General features: G+C 42.1%; 1 protein-coding gene and 1 pseudogene across 3 annotated transcripts in view; one reads left to right on the top strand and one right to left on the bottom strand.

Moving 5' to 3' along the window:
- Positions 1-5970, bottom strand: part of Mtf2 (metal response element binding transcription factor 2) — a 43971-nt gene extending 38001 nt beyond the window's left edge. For 2 of the 3 annotated variants that reach the window (XM_085836986.1, XM_085836985.1), the window contains exons 1-2: positions 5704-5970; positions 2291-2488 (exon numbers count right to left, since the gene is read on the bottom strand). In XM_085836986.1, coding sequence (XP_085693112.1) covers positions 2291-2328 — 38 coding nt within the window. In that variant the 5' untranslated portion in view covers positions 2329-2488; positions 5704-5970. The remainder of the gene's footprint in view (positions 1-2290; positions 2489-5703) is intronic. The other variant, XM_021163376.3, reaches the window with a different exon arrangement.
- Positions 5971-19237: 13267 nt separating this feature from the next.
- LOC110295430 (small ribosomal subunit protein eS19 pseudogene) lies at positions 19238-19701 on the top strand (annotated as a pseudogene).
- Positions 19702-20027: the final 326 nt, after the last annotated feature.

Raw genomic sequence — 20027 nt, 5'->3', positions numbered from 1 at the left:
TCCAGCATCACTCATATTCATGCACACATACATTGAAAGAGAGAGAGAGAGAGACAGAGAGAGAGAGGTTCCCCAACCTATCCCAGTATTTATTTCCAAACAATTGTGTTTATATACTTGCCTTTAATCAATTTCAGACCTACATTCTTTTATTTATTTTTTGATTTATACATTTTATTTTGTTTTGCTTGCATGTATACTTATGTACCACATGCAACTTGGTGGTGCCTTTGGAGGTCAGAAAAAGGCATTTGACCCCCAGGTGGTTATGAACCACCACCATGTGGTGCTGGGAACTAAACCTAGATCTTGTGCAGGAGCAACAAATGTTCTTAACCACTGAGCCAGCCCCTAGACCTACTTTCTTGTCATAAAAGGGAGTCCACATATTCCAACTCCCATTCCCTACCTCACTGAGGTACTTTACTTCATTAAAACTCCATAGAGAATCTAGAGGGAAGGCTTAGCAGCTCAAGTACTTACTGCTCTTGCAGTTTTGTGTCCCAGCACCCACACGGTAGCTAACAACTCAGAGTTCCAGGGGACCCAACACCCTGTTCTGGCCTCCATGGACACCAAGCAAGCACATGGTGAACATAACATGTAAGCCTAACTTTCATACACATAAAATAAAAACAAGTACATTTTAAACAACTAAGAGCTAGCAAAATAGCTCAGCAGATAAAAATGCTTGTCATCAAGCCTGATAAGCTATAAGTTCTATCCCTGAGACCCATAATAGAAACAACTCTCTGAAATTGTCCTCTGATTTCCCCTCTATTTAACAAAATTTCCATTACTAAACATGAGAATAGCACTTTTCAGTTGTTGGTCAGGACTGTCCAGGAGACTCCTTAAACATTACAGACTACTGCTATTTAGCCTTTGGTTACCCAATCCCAAGTGGTAGAAGATAAGTTCCTAATGCTGATGATACCATGAACTTCAGACAGTGGGCCCAGAGACACCTAAACTAGAACTGACTAGCTTCATGTTTCCAGAAGGTGCCATGCAAGCTGCCAAATGAGGGAAGCAACAGTCCTTCCTACCCAGCTATAACAGCTGGCACAATAACCTTTATGGTGCACCAGTGGCATGCATACCTTGGTGGTAACCAGTAACTCTAATTGGACTTAAGACCCTACTCAGAGAGAAAAAACTTGTGTTAATGGAAATCTAGTCAACTACCTAGGACTACTGAAGTCATGGATCTTAGAGGAGAACCTACAACTATCATTTACTAAACCAGCAATCAACCCCTAACTATATCCTAAATATTTTTACTTATGCCCAGTTAAGTGTAGTTCTCACTCCTCATCAAGAAACTTCCCTTTGCAAGAGATGGGACACCATTCCATAAGCAAGAAGAGGGAAGGGGAGGAAAAACTGAAAATGAAGTAGCAGTATTAAGTGACAACCTGCGATCCTAGCACTAGAGTCAGGCTACATGACTCTTCTTAAAACCACCCACAAAGTGTACTTACTACATTTCTAGTCACATTTTTTTAATTGTAAATAGATTTTTTTTTCCATACAGTATATTCCAATTATGACTTCCTATGCCCAACTGGTCCTAGATCCTCCCCACTACCAAAATCCACACTCTTTATCTCTCTCATGAGATTACAGGCATCACATCAAAGAAAAAGATAGAAACAAACTAGAATAGGACAAACTGTTTGCCCAGAATCCTTAATATATCCTATTAGCACTTCATTTTTAAGTTGTCAAAGATAATTTAAATTTTTTCCCCTTTCCACGAATAACCGTTGCTTTTAGAGCTCACAATGATTCTGCATCAATCTGGGATTGCCGGGTCTTGTTCACACCACGCCAAAGCTTTCTGGATCATGTACTCTTTGGCTAGAGACGTGGCACACAGTAAAAGGATATGTGCACAAAACTTCTCTAAAGTCTTCTTCTAGACCTACAAATATCTCAGTCCTCACTGCAACTCACTGGTAGAGTGGCTGGAACCTGTGGTCCTAGCTAGGAAAGGAACAAAGCTTCAACATACGAGTGGCAGGTGAGGCCAAGCAATGAATAACAACTGACTCATTCAGTTCCTACACACACAACTTTACATTGTAAAGAGTTTCCCTTTGTAAAGAAAGTCTGGTGCTGTTCACTTACTATACTCAGCACTACGATGAAAAATCTTACTCTACTGAGCCACAGTCCTTTGTTCTTCATGTCTTGAGATTTTATTAATATATGCATTCAGTATTTTTCTCATTGCTGTGTAAAAACCTCTGACAAAAACATAAAAAAAGTGTATATTTTGGCTCACAGTTTCAGAGTACAGTCCATCATGGAAGGGGGAGGCATAGTAGAAGAAGCAGGAGACAGCTATCGCACTGATATCTGCAGTCAGGAAGATCAATGTTCATGCTCAGCTTGCTTCCTCCATTTGATTCAATCCAGGACCCCAGCCCATGGGTATGATGGCCTCACATAGTCAGGGTGGGTCTTCCCTCCTCAAACCTTTCTGAAAACAATCATAGGCATATCCAGAGGTATATTTCCATGGTGAATCTGAATCTAATCAAATTGACAATGAAGTTCAACCATCACTTTATGTCAAGTCCTACTTTTATGATTATATGATTATGATTATTATTTAGCCCCTGGTAATCATTTCTATTTTTTTTCCCAAACGGGGCCTCATGTGTCCCAGGCTAGCTGCGAATTCATATATAGCTAAGAATAGCCTTGAACTTTGGATCTTTCTGTCCCTACCTGCTGTCAAGAAATGCATTCTTAGACTGTAGAGATGGCTCAGAATTAGAGATGGCTCTGGCTGTCCTTCCAGAGGACCTGAGTTCAATCTCCAGGGCCTTTGATTCCCAGCATTAACATGGCAACTTACAACCGTTTCTAACTTCAGTTCCAAAGGGATAAACCACCTTCTTTTGGCCTCTGTGGGCACTGCTCCCATGTGGTGCACACATATACATGCAGGCAAAAATCTTCATATACATAAAAGAAATAAGTTGGGGCTGGAGAGATGGTTCAGTGGTTAAGAGCACTGACTATTCTTCCAAAGGTCCTGAGTTCAATTCCCAGCAACCACATGGTAGGCTCACAACCATCTGTAATGGAATATGATGCCCTCTTCTGGTGTGTCTGAAGACAGCTATAGTGTACTCAAACACATAAAATAAATACTTTTTTTTTAAAGTCTTAAAATAAAACAGAAAATGAAAAATGCATTCATTAAGCAGGTAAAATTTTAGAACCACTATAACTGGTGAAAAATATTCTTTATGGGGGCTAGAGACATGTCTCAGCCATTAAAAACACATATTACTCTTGAAGAAGAACTGAGTTTGGTTTCCAGCACTTATTAGGCAGCTCACAACCACCTATGACTCTAGACTGAGGGGAATCTCATGCCTCTGGCTTCCATGGATACTAGCAAATTACCCTCCCCAGCCCTCCCCCACCACATATGCATTTTTTTTTAATTTTTTAATGTCTTATACATTTTTCCCCAAAATTCAGGGTGTATTCCTTTGACAGAATGTTTCTTTTGTCTTCTCTAATCTCAGCTGTATTACTATCTTGAATTCAACTATCTCAATTGCATACTCCATTATGAATCTATTTTGTACTTTCATCATTACTACCATCAAATATCAATTGTATAACTTGAAGGTATTAAATGGTGCTTGCCATGTATGCCTGTGCACACATGAACAAGTTTGTGTTTGTGTGTTCATTCTATCATTACTCGTTGCTCAAAAATCAAACTGCATACTCTACATGAGCACTGAACATGTCTGTTGTTCAACAATGGTATTTCTAATATTTAAGACTACATTTAATGCAAAGAAAGTCCCCAATATATACTTTTTGAACAAATAAGGAAAAAAAAATTCACCAGGTAATTTTTCAATCCCAGCACTTGGGAGGCAGAGGCAGATGGGTTACTGAGTTCAAGGCCAGCCTGGTCTATACAGAGTGAGTTCCAGGACAGCCAGGGCTATACAGAGAAACCCTGTCTCCAAAAAGAAAAAAAAAAAAAAGAAAAGAAAAGAAAATGAAAGAAAAGGAGAAAAACAAAAGGAAAAAAAAAAATCTCCACAATACACATTTAAGTATAGTTGCATACCCAATGATAGTTGATGTTAACTCAAGTAAAGTAATAACAGCAGAGCATGATAGTGATCTCCATCAGCATTCAGTGTGCAGGTGCAGACAGATCTCTGTCTTTTCAAGTCAGACTGGAATACAAAGTGAGTTCCAGGCTGGCCAGAGTTATATAACAAGACCCTGCTTCAAAACTTAAAAAGGAAAACAAAAAAACAAAAAACAAAAAACCTCCACTTAAAGCATTGTCCAGGGGGTCTGGAGAGATGGCTCAGTGGTTAAGAGCACTGACTGCTCTTGCAGAGGTCCTGAGTTCAATTCCCAGCAACCACATGGTGGCTCACAACCACCTGTAATGGGATCTGATGCCCTCTTCTGGTGTGTCTGAAGACAGCAATAGTGTGCTTATATACATTAAATAAATAAATAAATATTTAAAGTATTATCCAGCATCCTAAAAAGAATCAGGTTTTTTTTACCCACAATTCCCTCCCAAAAAAGAAATTCCCAAGAGAAAAATTAAAACATAAAGGCTAAAAACAGTCTGCAGATAACTGCAGAAGTTACTATGAAGATTACATGGAATCTATTTGAAGGAGAAAGTTACTTACTTCTAGAGAAAACGGAGTCAACCAACCACTAACATATTTCTAGCTCTACTTTGATGTCATGAGGTACTTTTCTATGTCAATTACAGGCTTGTCTGGGTTTTCACATTCTAATTACTGTGGCATGGTAATATCTTCAACCAAAGTTAAATGTTTTAAAGAATAAAACAGCATTCCATATCCCTTTTCCTATTGTTCACAATCTCTCCTATCACTCAATAAATCCATCTCTGCCAAAGAAAAAATTAACCACCAAGGACTGCAGATTGTAAATCACAGTTAAGAGTTCTGGCACTATGGAAATGTGTTAAGAAATCCTGGAAATTTTGGTTAAACCCCTTTAGTGCCGTAAGTAACTAGGTTGTAATGATAAATACAAATTATCGGGGCAAGAAATTTTAATTGAACGGAAGAAATGCCTCTTCCCCGTATCAATTCACCTATCACTTCTTCTCTTTAAGCTTCCAGGGCTTGCTTTCCAGGGCATTTTCCTCACCCTCCTACGCTCTCTAGCCCACCACTAAGATTGCCCTACCACAATTCCAGCACCCTCTGGTTCCAAACTGCTACTTTCCTTAGCACCCCTTAAAGTGCCAGTCAGCCCCTCTACTAGGCTCCTCGCATTCTGACGGCTCCTCCCCTCGGTTCCCCACCCCCTCATCACCAGGTTCATCCTGCCCCTCCAACCGTCTCCCGCCCCCAGGTTCCTTCCTGCCCTCCAAACACAGCTTCCCCGTCTCAACGTTTTATCTAATTCCACCAACTGACTCCCGAGCGGGGCGCCCCGCTCCTTCCTCCAGTCCCTATTTTTACCAACATCTCACTGACTACCCCTCCGGATCCATTCTTTCAACATATGCATCAATGCAAGAACACCCCCACACAGGACTCCCTTGCCCAAAGCGGATCCTCCATCTTTCCCCTTTCTTTTGCTTCCTTTCTTTCGTCTCTCCTCATCCCAACCTCCTCCCAAAGAGTCGGTTCCCAGGCCAAGGTCTCTCACCTCATTCGGTCACTTAAGTGGTGCCAACCGCTTCATACAGGAAAATAGAAGCAATCTCGTTCCGGTGGGCGCTCCCCCGCGAGTCCGGGCACTCCCTGGGCACCCGCCCCAGCGGGAGCCCTGCGCACACGCACACACACACCGAGTTCCTTGGGGACGAGGGTTGGGAAGGAGAATGTGCGTGCTCACACCGGCCTCAAACACAGACCACTTCGTTACAGCCCTTCGCCATTTTGGTTTCCCGCGGACTAGCGGTGCATTCTGGGAGCGCGGAGCTACACCGGGGCCGAATGGCAGCTCTCCAGAGCCGCAGAGGGGCGGGGCCTGCGCGGCGAGCGCGGAGGAACACCGCGCCCTGCGTCCCGGACCAGCGCTGAACAAAGAGGGACTCTTTGACGTCGCGGTGGAACTAAGTCCTCCTTTTGCCGGTGCAGACACAATAGTGAGCGCAGTGCTCCCAGACGCTGATGCTTGCCGTACTAGGGCTTTTAAAAAGAGAGATCGTGTCCAACCTTTCGTGCGGGTCTTTTTTAATGCCCTCAGAAATAGGATATTGCTCAGTACATCTTGCTGGGGTGATTTTCTTTCTGAAGAAAGGAAATTATTAACTGGAAAAATACTTTTCTTTTACCTTCACCAAGAGGCCTGCTGTTATAATCCCCGCAAGTGGGGAGGAGACCCTGGATGGCAAATTTCGTTCAATGAATACTATCCAAATCCAAACTTATCTGGAATCTGTAATGGGAGATTTTCCCTTTTTTTTCCTCTGACAATGAACGAGATTTTTTTTTCCTGTTTACCTGCTTCATGACCTTTCCTAATTGTAGTGAAATTTGAGCATACCCTCCTGCAAAGCAGTTGACTGAAGGAACACACAACTTTAATACTATTGCAGGCTTTTATATGAGGCCCAGCTGATAAATGGAATACATGCTTATATCTTTGACTTATATTTAAATGCAACCCAGCACTTACAGAAACACCTGTAATACATTTCTATTTTGTTAAAATATTTTCAGAGTCATATATTTTTTTATCACAGATTATGTCACAGAGGCAGTACTGTATTTTCTCTCTGAAGAAATACCTCTTATGATCTAAATTCCTTTCACTCATATTTCAAGAGTTCCCTTTAAGCTGGGCGGTGGTGGCACACGCCTTTCATCCCAGCTTGGGAGGCAGAGGCAGGCGGATTTCTGAGTTCAAGGCCAGCCTGGTCTACAGAGTGAGTTCCAGGACAGCCAGGGCTATACAGAGAAACCCTGTCTCGAAAAACAAAACAAAAAAAAAAAAAAAAGAGTTCCCTTTACCTAGGCTCTGCAAAATCTGGCAAATAGGCATATTCATATTACACTACATTTTTTTTTTTTGAAAGACAGGGTCTATCTATTATGTAGCTCTGGCTGTCCTGGAACTCATTGTGTAGACCAGGCTTGCCTCAAACTCACAGAGATCTTCTTGTCTCTTCCTCCTCAGTACTGGGATTAAAGGCCTGAGCCACTATGCCTAGCTTTGTATTATACAGTATATTTTAATCAATCTAACTCTCTCTCTCTCTCTCTCTCTCTCTCATGTGTCTCTATATCTCTCTCTGTCTCTGTCTGTCTCTCACACACACACACTCTGTCTCTCTCTTTCTCACACACACACACACACACTCTCTCTCTCTCTCTCTCACACACACACACACAAGTAACTAAAGCTGACCCTGAACTCCTGACCCTCTTGCCTCTGTGACTGCTGTTATTGTAGGTATGAACCATCACAGCCAACTTAAATATTTTAAAATATGAATATGTTCGCTATTTCTTTCCACTCTTCTGGTTTTCTTTTTACTGCAGATTCACTATATCCAATTTTCCAGTCTCACTTTACTACAATCCCATTATTTCATAATTTGGCTGTTGTTAATGTTTAGAGACAGAGTTCTTATGTATCCCTTTCTGCCTTCACCTCACAATTGCTGGTATTTCAGATATATACTACCACACCTGGCTCATTATAACATAGTTCCTTATAGGTTTATCTTCAATGTATTTCCTATGTTGATTGAGAAAGGTTTTTCAATGAAATAAAGTAGATGCAGCTCAAACTGGTTAAATACAATTATTACCCAAAGAAGTATATTTGCTCTGCAGCCATGTTTAATTTTCGAACATGAGTTTGGGATAGAACTTGGTCTAATTGTTTTCAGGATTCCTGTTATGTGGTCACCAAGCCTCATATTTATCATTTCCTGTAATTCAGTACCTCTGAGCAGCCACTGCAATCTCAAAATCTCTTAGCACTGGGCTGTCCCCATTGTGTGCCTGAACTTCACATAGTAATGGACTCTCATACTGTCTTACTGTACAAACACACTAATGGAAAAATTAATTTATATATTAAATAGAAGAAAATATTGGCAATAATTATAAAATTATAATATATTGTAATAAAAACCAGCTGGATGTGCTGGCTCTCACCCAGAATCCCTGCACTTGGCTGAACCGAGAGGATAAGTGTGTAGCCCAGGCTACAGTGTGAACTTGAGATTAGCCTGGGTCAGAGTGACAACCTGGCTCAAAAAGAAAAAAGTGAAGGTGGCCTGGACAACCCTCCTTTTCTTTTTCTAAAATTTCTTAGAGATCTGAACAATCTCAGCTTTTTTTGTCTTTTCTTATTAAATTGAGAAGTTTTCACTTAAAAAAAAAAACACTTTACATCTTCTCTTTGGTTATAACCAAATTTCCAAATATTACAACTCTTTTATTTTTTTCCAGACAGGGTTTCTCTATGTAGCCCTGGCTGTCCTGGAACTCACTCTGTAGGCCAACCAAGCTGGCCTCGAACTCAGAAGTCTGCCTGCCTCTGCCTCCTAAGTGCTGGGATTAAAGGCGTGTGCCACCACCGCCTGGCACCAAATATTACAACTCTTGCACTTGGGAGCCATTACTAAGTAAAATAAGTTATTTGAGCTAGCTGGGAAGTGGTAGTGCATGCTTTTAATCCTGGGACCCTGGAGGCAGAGACTGATAGAGCTCTGATGAGTTCAAGATCAGTGTGGTCTACAGAGCTAGTTCCAGGATAGGTAAGGCTACACAAAGGAACCCTGTCTCCAAAAGCAAAACCAACCAAACAAAAATGCTATGAGAACTGTAACACCACCATTCAGGACAGCTAATCTGATAACAGAGAGACTATTTACAGTGTAGCAGGTAGTATAAACAATGTGCACATGGGGGATATAAAGGGACAATTCTCATCCCAGCAGAGCAGTGTGCATGCAACTCTGTGAGATTTCATAAACCTACTCACAATAGTGTACAATTTAAAATTTACAGTGGGTGGTGGAGAGGAAATTCAGGGTACATACTGACTGCTATTGCAAAGGACCCAAGACCCATTGCCAGCACTCATATTGGCTGGTTTACAACTACCTGTAACTCCAACTGCCAAGGGAATCTGACACCTCTGGCCACCTCTAGAACCACATGCTCGTGCACATGCCCCTACACAAACAAATTTATATTGATGCATACTCATACATATTTAAAAAAGAAAATAAAAGTTATTTTTATTTCTGGAATTGTTTTATTTAATATTTTCAGGTCACAGTTGACCTCAAGGAATTGAAATCTATGTGGCTGGGGATGAAATTCAACTGGCAGGGGGCTTTCACAGTTCCAACCCCAGTACCAGATATATACCAGGCATGGTGATTCTCACCCGTAATCTCAGCACTGCGGAAATGGAGGCGAGAGATAAGAAGTTTAAGGATGTCTTTGGTGACAAAGTGTGTTTAAAGCCACAAGAGGCTTCATAAGACCCTGTCTCAAAAATAATAAGAAAACCATGGAAAAGGTAGCTAGCCAGCTCCCAAGAGTTTTCTGACATTTACAGGAGCATGTGCAAACCCATTCTGTGTGTGTGTGTGTCTGTCTGTCTGTCTGGCGCTCTCTCTCTCTCTTTCACACACACACACACACACACACACACACACACACACACACACACAAACAACACTTTTTTAAAAACTCTGAAAGATGGGGCTAGAGAGATGCCGCAGTAGTTAAGAGCTCTGGCTGCTTTTCCTGAGTACCTGGGTTCAATTCCCAGAACCCACATGACAGATCACAAGTGTCTTTAGCTCTAGTTCTAAGAGGCAAAACAGCATCGTACATAAAATAAAAATAGGTAAGTCTTTTAAAAGAGGTTGGCCGGGCGTGGTGGCGCACGCCTTTAATCCCAGCACTCGGGAGGCAGAGGCAGGCGGATTTCTGAGTTCGAGGCCAGCCTGGTCTACAAAGTGAGTGCCAGGACAGCCAGGGCTACACAGAGAAACCCTGTCTGGAGAAAAAACAAAAAAACAAAAAACAAAAAACAAAAAAACAAAAAAAAAAAAGAGGTTGGAGAGATGACTCAGTGGTTAAGAGCACTGACTGCTCTTCCAGAGGTCCTGAATTCAATTCCCAGCAACCACATGATGGGTCATAAACTGTAATGTGATCCGATGCCCTCTTCTGGTGTGACTGAAGAGAGGGACTCTCTTATACATATACATAAAATAAGTAAATATAAATCTTGAAAACAAATAAACTCTGAAAACAAACTATACATCAGGTGGGTGCCATAATTTAAAACTCGATACAAAGAAACATAATCTGCTTTACACTTTCTGACCTAAACTTTGGCACCTTTGGTCACAAAAAGTGATCTAATACTTTGTAAATTAAAGAACTCTAAGACACCTTTTTTTCTGTTTGTTTGTTTGTTGAGATGGGTATAGCTCTGGCTGTCCTGGAACTCACCCTGTAGACCAGGCTGACCTCAGGCTCAGAGATCCTCCTGACTCTGCCTCCCAAGTACTAGGATTAAAGGCATGCGCCACCACCTGTGCTTGACACCTCTTTAATTTTTTTCCTATGTAGACATATGAGTGTTTGGTTTTGTACCACAGTACATGGACTGAGTTGCATATTTTACATACCCAAACAGACCTGGCCTGCAGATTCTCCCAGCATCCCTCAGTCCCTACCTGTCATTCTCTCCCCCCCCCCCCCAACCCTGAACTTTTCAGCACAGGGGCTGCTGGGCTGCTCTTCCTTATATAATTCAGACATTTTGGTCTCTCTCTCTGCACCTCCTCTTCTCTTTCTGCAAGAGCACCCTTTTTCTCTTTTTTCCCCATCCCCATGGTGACATCCTTGGCCTCCTTCTTTAGGGCCAGTGAACTCACTCTCTGGAGAGCAGCTTCCCAATAAACCTGCCTAATCTGACTTGAATTGGCTCATTTCACCAGTAGCGGCAGATGTTATGGACTGACACCCACCCACAGAATAGCTGTAGCCATTTTGACCCATGCCTGCCAGCTATTTCATATTCTTGCTGTAACATGCCTGCCAGTCACAGGAATTATTTTCCTGTGACTTGAGAGCAGGGTCATGCTGACTACATGTTTATTCTGTTCTGTATGAGGTTAGCTAACCTTAAGAAATTCCACAAAGCTTTATATAGATAGGACTCATCAATTCTAAGGTCAATATGAACTGTTATGTCTAAAACATCTTGAGCCAGAGCTGACCACTGGGCAGCTCTTCCTGTACCTATGTATGAGCTCACTGTGGGTTTGTGTCTGGCACTAAAAAACGCTACTAATAAGCCAAAAAGTTGTGATTATAATACTCATTCTCTGCTATGTCAATGTTCTGGAATTCCCTGTCCACCACTGTCCACCACACTCTTTACCTTACTCAGGACCAATCAGCCTAAAGATTAGCTGGTAATATTATGCCTAGTAAACCAAATGCTCCCTGCTTTCCCTTTAAACCTTTGAACATGGTTTTTCCTATTTAAAAAAAAAAAATCTACCCTAAGAGCAGACTACTACCAAAATTAGGTTTCTGAGTCCTTTCTGCAGTCCTGATCATTCAGGTTAAGGTGTTTGTTCAATAAACTATTCTTGCTTAGCTGAGATCAGTGCTTATATGGTTTGAGTGGCGACTCCCAAACCCCAACAGCAGAGAAATAACCTATCATATGGTGCCAAACCTGAGAGAAGTTGCTTTGCAGCCACGCCAGCGACCCCATTCATCCCTCATCCCAGGGTTTGAAACTAGACAATGAATATAAAGTTAGAACAAACATTAAATTTTTTTTTGATTTTTTTTTTTTCAAGACAGGGTTTCTCTGTATAGCCCTGGCTGTCCTGGCACTCACTTTGTAGACCAGGCTGGCCTCGAACTCAGAAATCCACCTGCCTCTGCCTCCCGAGTGCTGGCGCCACCACGCCCGGCTCAAACATTAAATTTAAGAAAACTGATACTCCGACTTCCAAAGACACAAAAGGAGTCATGGTTAATGTAATAAAACCTATAACCCTGAGCTTCAAGTTTTGTACTAATTAAGCAAGATATAATAGAGTCAGACTTTAAGAAGAAATAGGTGTCAAATCCCTCAAAGGATAAAACAAAGTAAAAAGTCAGAATAAACTGTACTCTTCATGTCCTTATTTGCTTCTCAAACATTGTTTCTTGTTTCTTCTAAACACACAATGAAATTCTGCTTTGCACCTTTGAAGTTGGCTAGAAAATGAGAGAATTTCTACAACAACCTAGAATTTCTATAACAACACATTTTTGTAGGCTTAGATTTTTCAAAACCTAATTTTAATAAGAGTTCTTAAATGCTTTCACCTACCTCCTAGTTCACCACCCACCAGAGGTAATGGAAAGGAAAAGTTAATAAATAGAGCAAAGAAGGATATGGACCTGCTTAGAAATAGTTTTTTGGAGCAAATCCAATCTGTGTTGTCAGGATATCAATAATTCAGTCCACACTAACCAGTAGTGGCAGCTCAATCCACTCGCAAATGTCATTCAGGAATCAGCAAAAGCAGGATTCAAAAACACCATTCACAAACCAGCAGTGGCAGGTTGATCCAAGAAACTTTGAGGCTCTGCCATCAGCCCAAGTCTGTGGAAGTGGCAAGAAGCCACTGGAATACCACCAGAAGTTTCTCTCTGCGAAGTCATGCAAAAGATGATCACAAGCACCGTAAGGCGTAACAATACCACACAGCATCATTTGGGCTATATTTATCCTTTCCAAACATCAGGTGTTCTCTCAAGTGTCCGATCTAACAAAACATGACAGGCCCTTTTTCCAGGTGGCTTCCAGAAAAACGCCACGTGTCTGTTCCCGGCAAACCATCCTCCCACACTTCTGCTTCAGCAAAAACATCAGTTTCCAGAAAAACATCACAAAACATCACATGACACAACTGAGCCTCCAAAAGAAACCAGAAATTGAGCCGGGCGAGGTGGCACATGCCTTTTAACCCAGCACTCGCAAGACAGAGGCAGGAGGATTTCTGAGTTCAAGGCCAGCCTGGTCTACAAAGTGAGTTTCCAGGACAGCCAGGGCTATACAGAAAAACCCTGGGGGTGGGGGAGGAACCAGAAATTTCCACTTCACATCTTCCTATTCCTGCGGTACAAATCATGGAATTGTGTTGGCATAGAATGTTGTCAATTTAGGTCCCTAAATAATGACAATAAGCCGGGCATGGTGGCGCACGCCTTTAATCCCAGCACTCGGGAGGCAGAGGCAGGCGGATTTCTGAGTTCGAGGCCAGCCTGGTCTACAAAGTGAGTGCCAGGACAGCCAGGGCTACACAGAGAAACCCTGTCTCGAAAAACCAAAAAAAAAAAAAAATAATAATAATAATGACAATAAGCCTGCTAAAATTGCGCAATGATGATCACAAGCCAAACTTAGAAAATCTATTAGCTCCTTCCCCGTTCATCAGGTATCCTCACCCTCAAACTGTTGTGGCCATTGGTTTACTTTTCTGGTGAGTTCATACAAACGGATTTATACATATATTGCACACTACCCCTCTTGCACTCAGTATAATGTCTTTGAGTCATATTCGCATGGCACTGTAAGACCCCCATGACCCTCACTCAGTCAGTGGTCACTTACTTCGAGAAGCCCCGGAGTGAGACAACGAGACGCAGATTAATGCAAAAGCAAGAGGCGTATTTTCCCGGAACGTCCGTATTGTCCCTCAAAGGCGAGCTACTAAGATGGCGACCCCAATGACTATTACAAGAAGTTTTTATACTTTTTAGTGGCACAGGTTACGTCAGCAAGGTTACAGTTCAAACTTATTGGCTAAGCATATTGACCTTTAAATCTATTGGCTAGCAATCATGACACGCATTTGGACTCCACCTGGGACTTTCCAAAGAGTCGGGTTACTATCAGGTACATTCTAAGGATCTTTTTACTCAAGAATGTTCCTGTAGGTGAAGAATGGAACTTGGCCTAGCCTTGACTCCAGGTGGGTGGGGAAGGCTGTAAGGAGGGTGTGAGACTGGAAAACCCCTTAGGGTTTTCCCTCAGAACTGGTCGGTATTTTTGCCTTACTGTTTATGAGAACTCCACTGTATATACCACCTTTTTTGCCGAGCAGTGGTGGCACATGCACTTGGGAGGCAGAGGCAGGCAGATTTCTGAGTTCGAGGCCAGACTGGTCTACAGAGTGACTTCCAGGACAGTCAGGACTACACAGAGAAACCCTGTCTCAAAAAACCAAAAATAAAAAAATTTAAAAAAAACAAACACTTTTTTTTTAACCTATACATATGAATCATTGCCAATTTTTGGCTATTGTGAATGACTCTGCTATGAACACTTCTTTACAATTCTTTGTGTAGATATTTGTTTCTTTTTGTTGGTGGCTTGGTTGGTTTGGTTTGGTTTGGTTTGGTTTATTTGAGACATGATTTCTCTGTGTAACAAACCAGGCTGTATTGGGATTCTTTGTAGACCAGGCTAGCCTCAAACTCACAGAGATCTGCCTGCCTCTGCCTCCCAAGTGCTGGGATTAAAGGAGTGCACCACAACACCCAGCTCTTTTTCTCTTTCTTCCTTTCTCTCTTTTTGAGTTGGTTCTCTGCGTAATTGCTGAGTTATATGACACATTTATTCGTCATTAGTTAAAACACTGCCAACTAGACACGGTAAGCAAACTGGTAATCCTAGTATTCAGGAGATGGAGACAAAAATGTTAAGAGTTGAAGGTCATTCTTAGCTACATAATTCTTAAAAAAAAAAAAAAAAAAAAAAAACCCAAAACCTAGGGATATAACACTAACAATTGTTATCATGCTTGAAGACCTCGGTTCAGGCCCCAGCTCTGCACAAACTGAGCATGTTGATGAACATAGTAATGCCAGAGCTGGGGAGGCAGAGGTCATGCTCCACGCATAACCAGCTCTAAGCCAGCTGGTATATCAGACACCTCAACTAAAAACAAAACAAACAGAGCCGGGCGTGGTGGCGCACGCCTTTAATCCCAGCACTCGGGAGGCAGAGGCAGGCGGATTTCTGAGTTCGAGGCCAGCCTGGTCTACAAAGTGAGTGCCAGGACAGCCAGGGCTACACAGAGAAACCCTGTCTCAAAAAACCAAAAAAAAAAAAAAACCAAAAAAAAAAAAAAAAAAAAAACACAAACAAAAAAACAAAAAACAGGGCAGTGGTGGCACACAGCTCAGCCAGCACTCAGGAGGCAGTAGCAAGCAGATTTCTGTGAGTTTGAGGCCAGCCTGGTCTTCCTGGGTTCCAGGACAGCCAGGGCTACACAGAGAAGAAACCTTGTCTCAAGAAACTAGAAACAAACAAACAAACACCACCACCACCACAACAAAAAGTTTTGCCTTCCTGCAAGGTGGCACACTAGTGAGAATATCTATTATATTGCTACCATGACAGTCACCAGCCTTTGTTTACACTGGAAATCTGTGTCTTTAGCTAGCCTTCCTTCCAAAGTGAACTGAAAACCAATGACTCTCCAGGAACCCTTCAGGGTTTCTGAGCCCAATTAGGACTGCGAAAGCATCTAGCAGCATGAACTGAGCAACCACCATGTCCCAGACTACCCAGGGTGAACTAACCAGACAACCACTGTTGGACTAACCAGACTATATAATGTAAACCAGTCTAATAAATCCCTCTTTAAATATTACAAAAAAATACTGTGTCATAACATAGTTCAAGAACAGAATTGTGTGAGATTTCTGAGTGCTTGTGAGAAAACCCAAGAAACCAAGACAAGAGCCTTATAACCTCAGTTTCTTCAAAAGCACAGAATTGTTTTTTGATTATGTTGATTATGTATCTCATGGATAAGAGTAAATATAGTTCAGATTATTCATTTCAACTGGCTATTGTTTGTTTAGATGTCTCTATGGAGAAAACATGTTTTTGCCATATGCAAATTATCTTTGTGATTGTATATAACTTGAACACACGAGAACTTCACCCATGTGACTCCTCTTAACTGTCAAGAAACTACCTTCTGATGTGAGAAAGTTCAATGAAACTCAAATGCATTGCAGGGTTTTGGGTTATATGGGTTTGTTTGTTTGTTTTTGTTTTTTTGTTTGTTTGTTTGTTGTTGTTGTTGTTGTTTGGTTTTTCGAGACAGGGTTTCTCTATGTAGCCCTGGCTGTCCTGGAGCTCACTTTGTAGACCAGGCTGGCCTCGAACTCAGAAATCCGCCTGCCTCTGCCTCCCAAGTGCTGGGATTAAAGGCGTACGCCACCACGCCCGGCTTCTTGTTTGTTTGTTTTTAACCCAGGGCCTTACAGTATGGTTTTGACTAGTCCGAAACTTGAATATTTACCTGTTTTTAAACTGTCAAGTTGCTGCTACCCAGGGCAGAAGGTAAGGCCTCCCTCTTCTCAGAGGTGAAGGGGAGGGAGGAGAAGGGGCAGTGTGAGGGAGGTACTGAGAGGAGGGGCATATATAGTGCTGTGATTGGGATATAAAGTGAATAAATAAATTAATGGGAGAAATGTCAAAATAGCATAGTTATTCAAGCATATGATTTTGCCACCACTTGGGAGGCTGAGGCAGGAGAACTGTCTAATGTTTGAGGACAGTGTGGGCTACTGAAGTGGTTTTCACATTATGTCTACTTTTTTTTTTTCTTTTTAAGATTTATTTATTTGTTTATTTGTTTATATGTACATGAGTATACTGTTGCTGTCTTCAGACACCCCAGGAGAGGACATCTGATTCCATTACAGATGGTTGTGAGCCACCATGTGGTTGCTGGGAATTGAACCCAGGACCATCTGGAAGGGCAGTCAGTGCTCTTAACCACTGAGCAATCTAATCTCCCCAGCTGGACTTTTCTTTTTATTTTATTTATTTATTTATTTATTTATTTATTTATTTTGGTTTTTCTTTTTTTTTTTTTTTCTTTTTTTTTTTTTGGTTTTTCGAGACAGGGTTTCTCTGTGTAGTCCTGGCTGTCCTGGAACTCACTCTGTAGACCAGGCTGGCCTCCAACTCAGAAATCCGCCTGCCTCTGCCTCCCAAGTGCTGGGATTAAAGGCGTCCGCCACCACGCCCAGCCCCAGTACTTTTCTTTTTATTTTTTTTTTTTATTTTTTTTACTTTTCTTTTTAATGGTTGTGTTTTGTTTTGTATTTTTGTTTTGTTTTTTCGTTTTTCGAGACTAGGTTTCTCTGTATAGCCCTGGCTCTCCTGGAACTCACTTTGTAGACCAGGCTGACCTGGAACTCAGAAATCCGCCTGCCTCTGCCTCCCAAGTGCTGGGATTAAAGGCGTGCACCACCACCGCCCAGCTTTGTTTTGTATTTTTGAGACAGGGTCCAGGCTAGCCTAGATCTTATCTCTCTGCCTCTGCCTCACCACCTCTCTCTCTCTCTCTGTGAAGTTACCGTGGTGGGTTAAGAAATGCCCCCTGTGCCGGGCGTGGTGGCGCACGCCTTTAATCCCAGCACTTGGGAGGCAGAGACAGGCGGATTTCTGAGTTCGAGGCCAGCCTGGTCTACAAAGTGAGTGCCAGGACAGCCTGGGCTACACAGAGAAACCCTGTCTCGAAAAACCAAAAAAAAAAAAAAAAAAAAATAGCACAAGAAATGCCCCCTGCCCGGCGTGGTGGGCACACCTTTGATCCCAGCACTTGGAAGGCAGAGGCAGGCAGATTTCCGAGTTCGAGGCCAGCCTGGTCTACAGAGTGAGTTCCAGGACAGCCAGGGCTATACAGAGAAACCCTGTCTCGAAAAAACAAAAAAAAAAAAAAAAAGAAAAAAAGAAAAGAAAAAAAAAAAAAAGAAAAAGAAATGCCCCCCATGGGCTGGAGAGATAGTTCAGCCATTAAAGGCTAAGCTCACAACCAAAAATATAAGAAATGCCCCCCATAAGTTCAGGCATTTAAATACATGGTCCTGATTAATGGCATTGTTTGGGAAGATGATAGTAGGTACACCCTTCCTGGATATCAATGAGGGCAGGTTTTGAGAGTATATAGCCTCACCCTACGTCCAGCTCATTCCCTCGGCCTCATTCTGGAGATCTCTCAGCTTCCTGCTCCAAACATTGTGCTTGCCACTTGCTGACATGTGTCCTTGCCAAGATGGACTTGTATCCCTTCCGCAACCATAAGCTCAAAGCCCTCTTCCCCAAGTTATTTTTGGCCACATCATATTACAACAACAAAAACTAAAACAGGAAAGTAACTAGTACAGTCACCATGTCTAGTTTATGTGGTGCTGCACATCCTACTTAGAGCATTGTGCATGCTAGGCAAGCAGTCTGCCAACTGAACTACATCTTCAGCCTCTGAAATGAGATGACTTATATCTTACTCCATTTCATTTGCATTTGATGTCAAGTAAAATATACCATTGATCATTTTGTTTTTTGTTTTTTTAAAAAAAAAAACTCTACAATATGCTATTTTAGATATAACAATAAAAGACTTGAGTATTGTCTTAAGACACCATGACCAAGGTAACTTATACAAGAAAGCATTGAATGGGAGCTCACAGGATGTTGGAGGATGTGTGTCACTGTGTAGGGAAGGGCTTTGAGGTCTCCTAGGCTCAAGGTATGTCCAGGTACAGTCAATCCTCTTCTGTTGCATGCTGCCATGCTTCCTGCCATGATGATAATGGACCAAACCTCTGAAATTGTAAGCCAGCCTCAATTAAGTGTTTTTCTTCATAAGAGTTGTGGTATGTCTTCAAAGCAATAAACCCTAACCAAGACAGGAAGGCTGTCATGGTACTGAAGCAGTAGTTGAGTGTTACCTCCCAATTCACAGACATGAGGCAGAGAAAAAGCTACAGGGAATGGTGTGGACTTTTGAAACCTCAAAGCCCATCTCCAGTGACACACCTCCTCCAACAAGGCCATACCTCCTAAACCTTCCCCAACAGTTCCACCAACTGGGAGCCAAGTGTGCAAATAAACAAGCCTATAGGGCCCTTACTCATTCAAACCACTACAACCAATGATCAAAATGTGGGGGAACAAAATTGTGAGGGTTTCATTGTCTTTTTGTTTGTTTGTTTGCTTTGTTTTGTTTTGTTTTTGAGATTTGGAGTTTGTTTGGGTCTTTTGTTGCTTGTTTTTTCTTTGTTTGTTTGTTTGTTTATTTGTTCATTTGTTTTTTTAAGATAAGAATCTCACTATGGCCCTTTCCCCTGGCTGGCAGCGATGAGGCCGCACAATGCCTGGAGTTACTGTAAAAGATGTTAACCAGCAGGAGTTCCTCAGAGCCCTGGCAGCCTTCCTCAAAGAGTCCAGGAAGCTGAAAGTCCCCGAATGGGTGGACACATTTAAGATGGCCAAACATAAAGAGCTTGCCCCATATGATGAGAACTGGTTCTACACATGAGCAGCTTCCACAGCAAGGCACCCATACCTCCAAGGTGGTGCAGGGGTTGGTTCCATGACCAAGATCTACTGAGGAAGGCAGAGAAACGGTGTCAGACCCAGCCACTTCAGCAGAGGCTCTAAGAGTGTGGCCCGCTGGGTCCTCCAAACCCTGGAGGGGCTGAAAATGGTGGAAAAGGACCAAAATGGGGGCCGCAAGCTAACACCTCAGGGACAGAGAGATCTGGACAGGATCGCTGGACAGGTGGCAGCTGCCAACAAGAAGCATTAGAACAAAGGATGCTGGGTTAATAAATTGCCTCAATCATTAAAAAAAAAAAAAGAATCTCACTTTGATGTGCTAACTAGCCTGGACCTTGCTTTGTAGACCAGGCCAACCTCAAACTTGCAATGCCACCATGCCCATCTGTGTTTGTTTTTTTTTGTTTTGTTTTGTTTTTTGGTAGTGGGTTTTGGTATTTTTGCTTGTGTTATTTTGTTTGGTTTGTGTCTTAGTTATGGTGATGATTGCTGTGATAAAACACTATGCCTAAAAGCAAATTGGGGAGGAAAGGGTTTATTTGGCTTACACTTCCACACTGCTATTCATCCTTGGAGGAAGTTAGGACAGAAACTGAATCAGG

The sequence above is a fragment of the Mus caroli genome, unplaced genomic scaffold (genome assembly GCF_978045245.1).
Source record: "Mus caroli unplaced genomic scaffold, Mus_caroli_1 scaffold_4, whole genome shotgun sequence".
Taxonomy (NCBI): Eukaryota; Metazoa; Chordata; class Mammalia; order Rodentia; family Muridae; genus Mus; species Mus caroli.
Note: the sequence above shows the minus strand (reverse complement) of the source record. Positions and strands in the feature narration are given on the sequence as shown.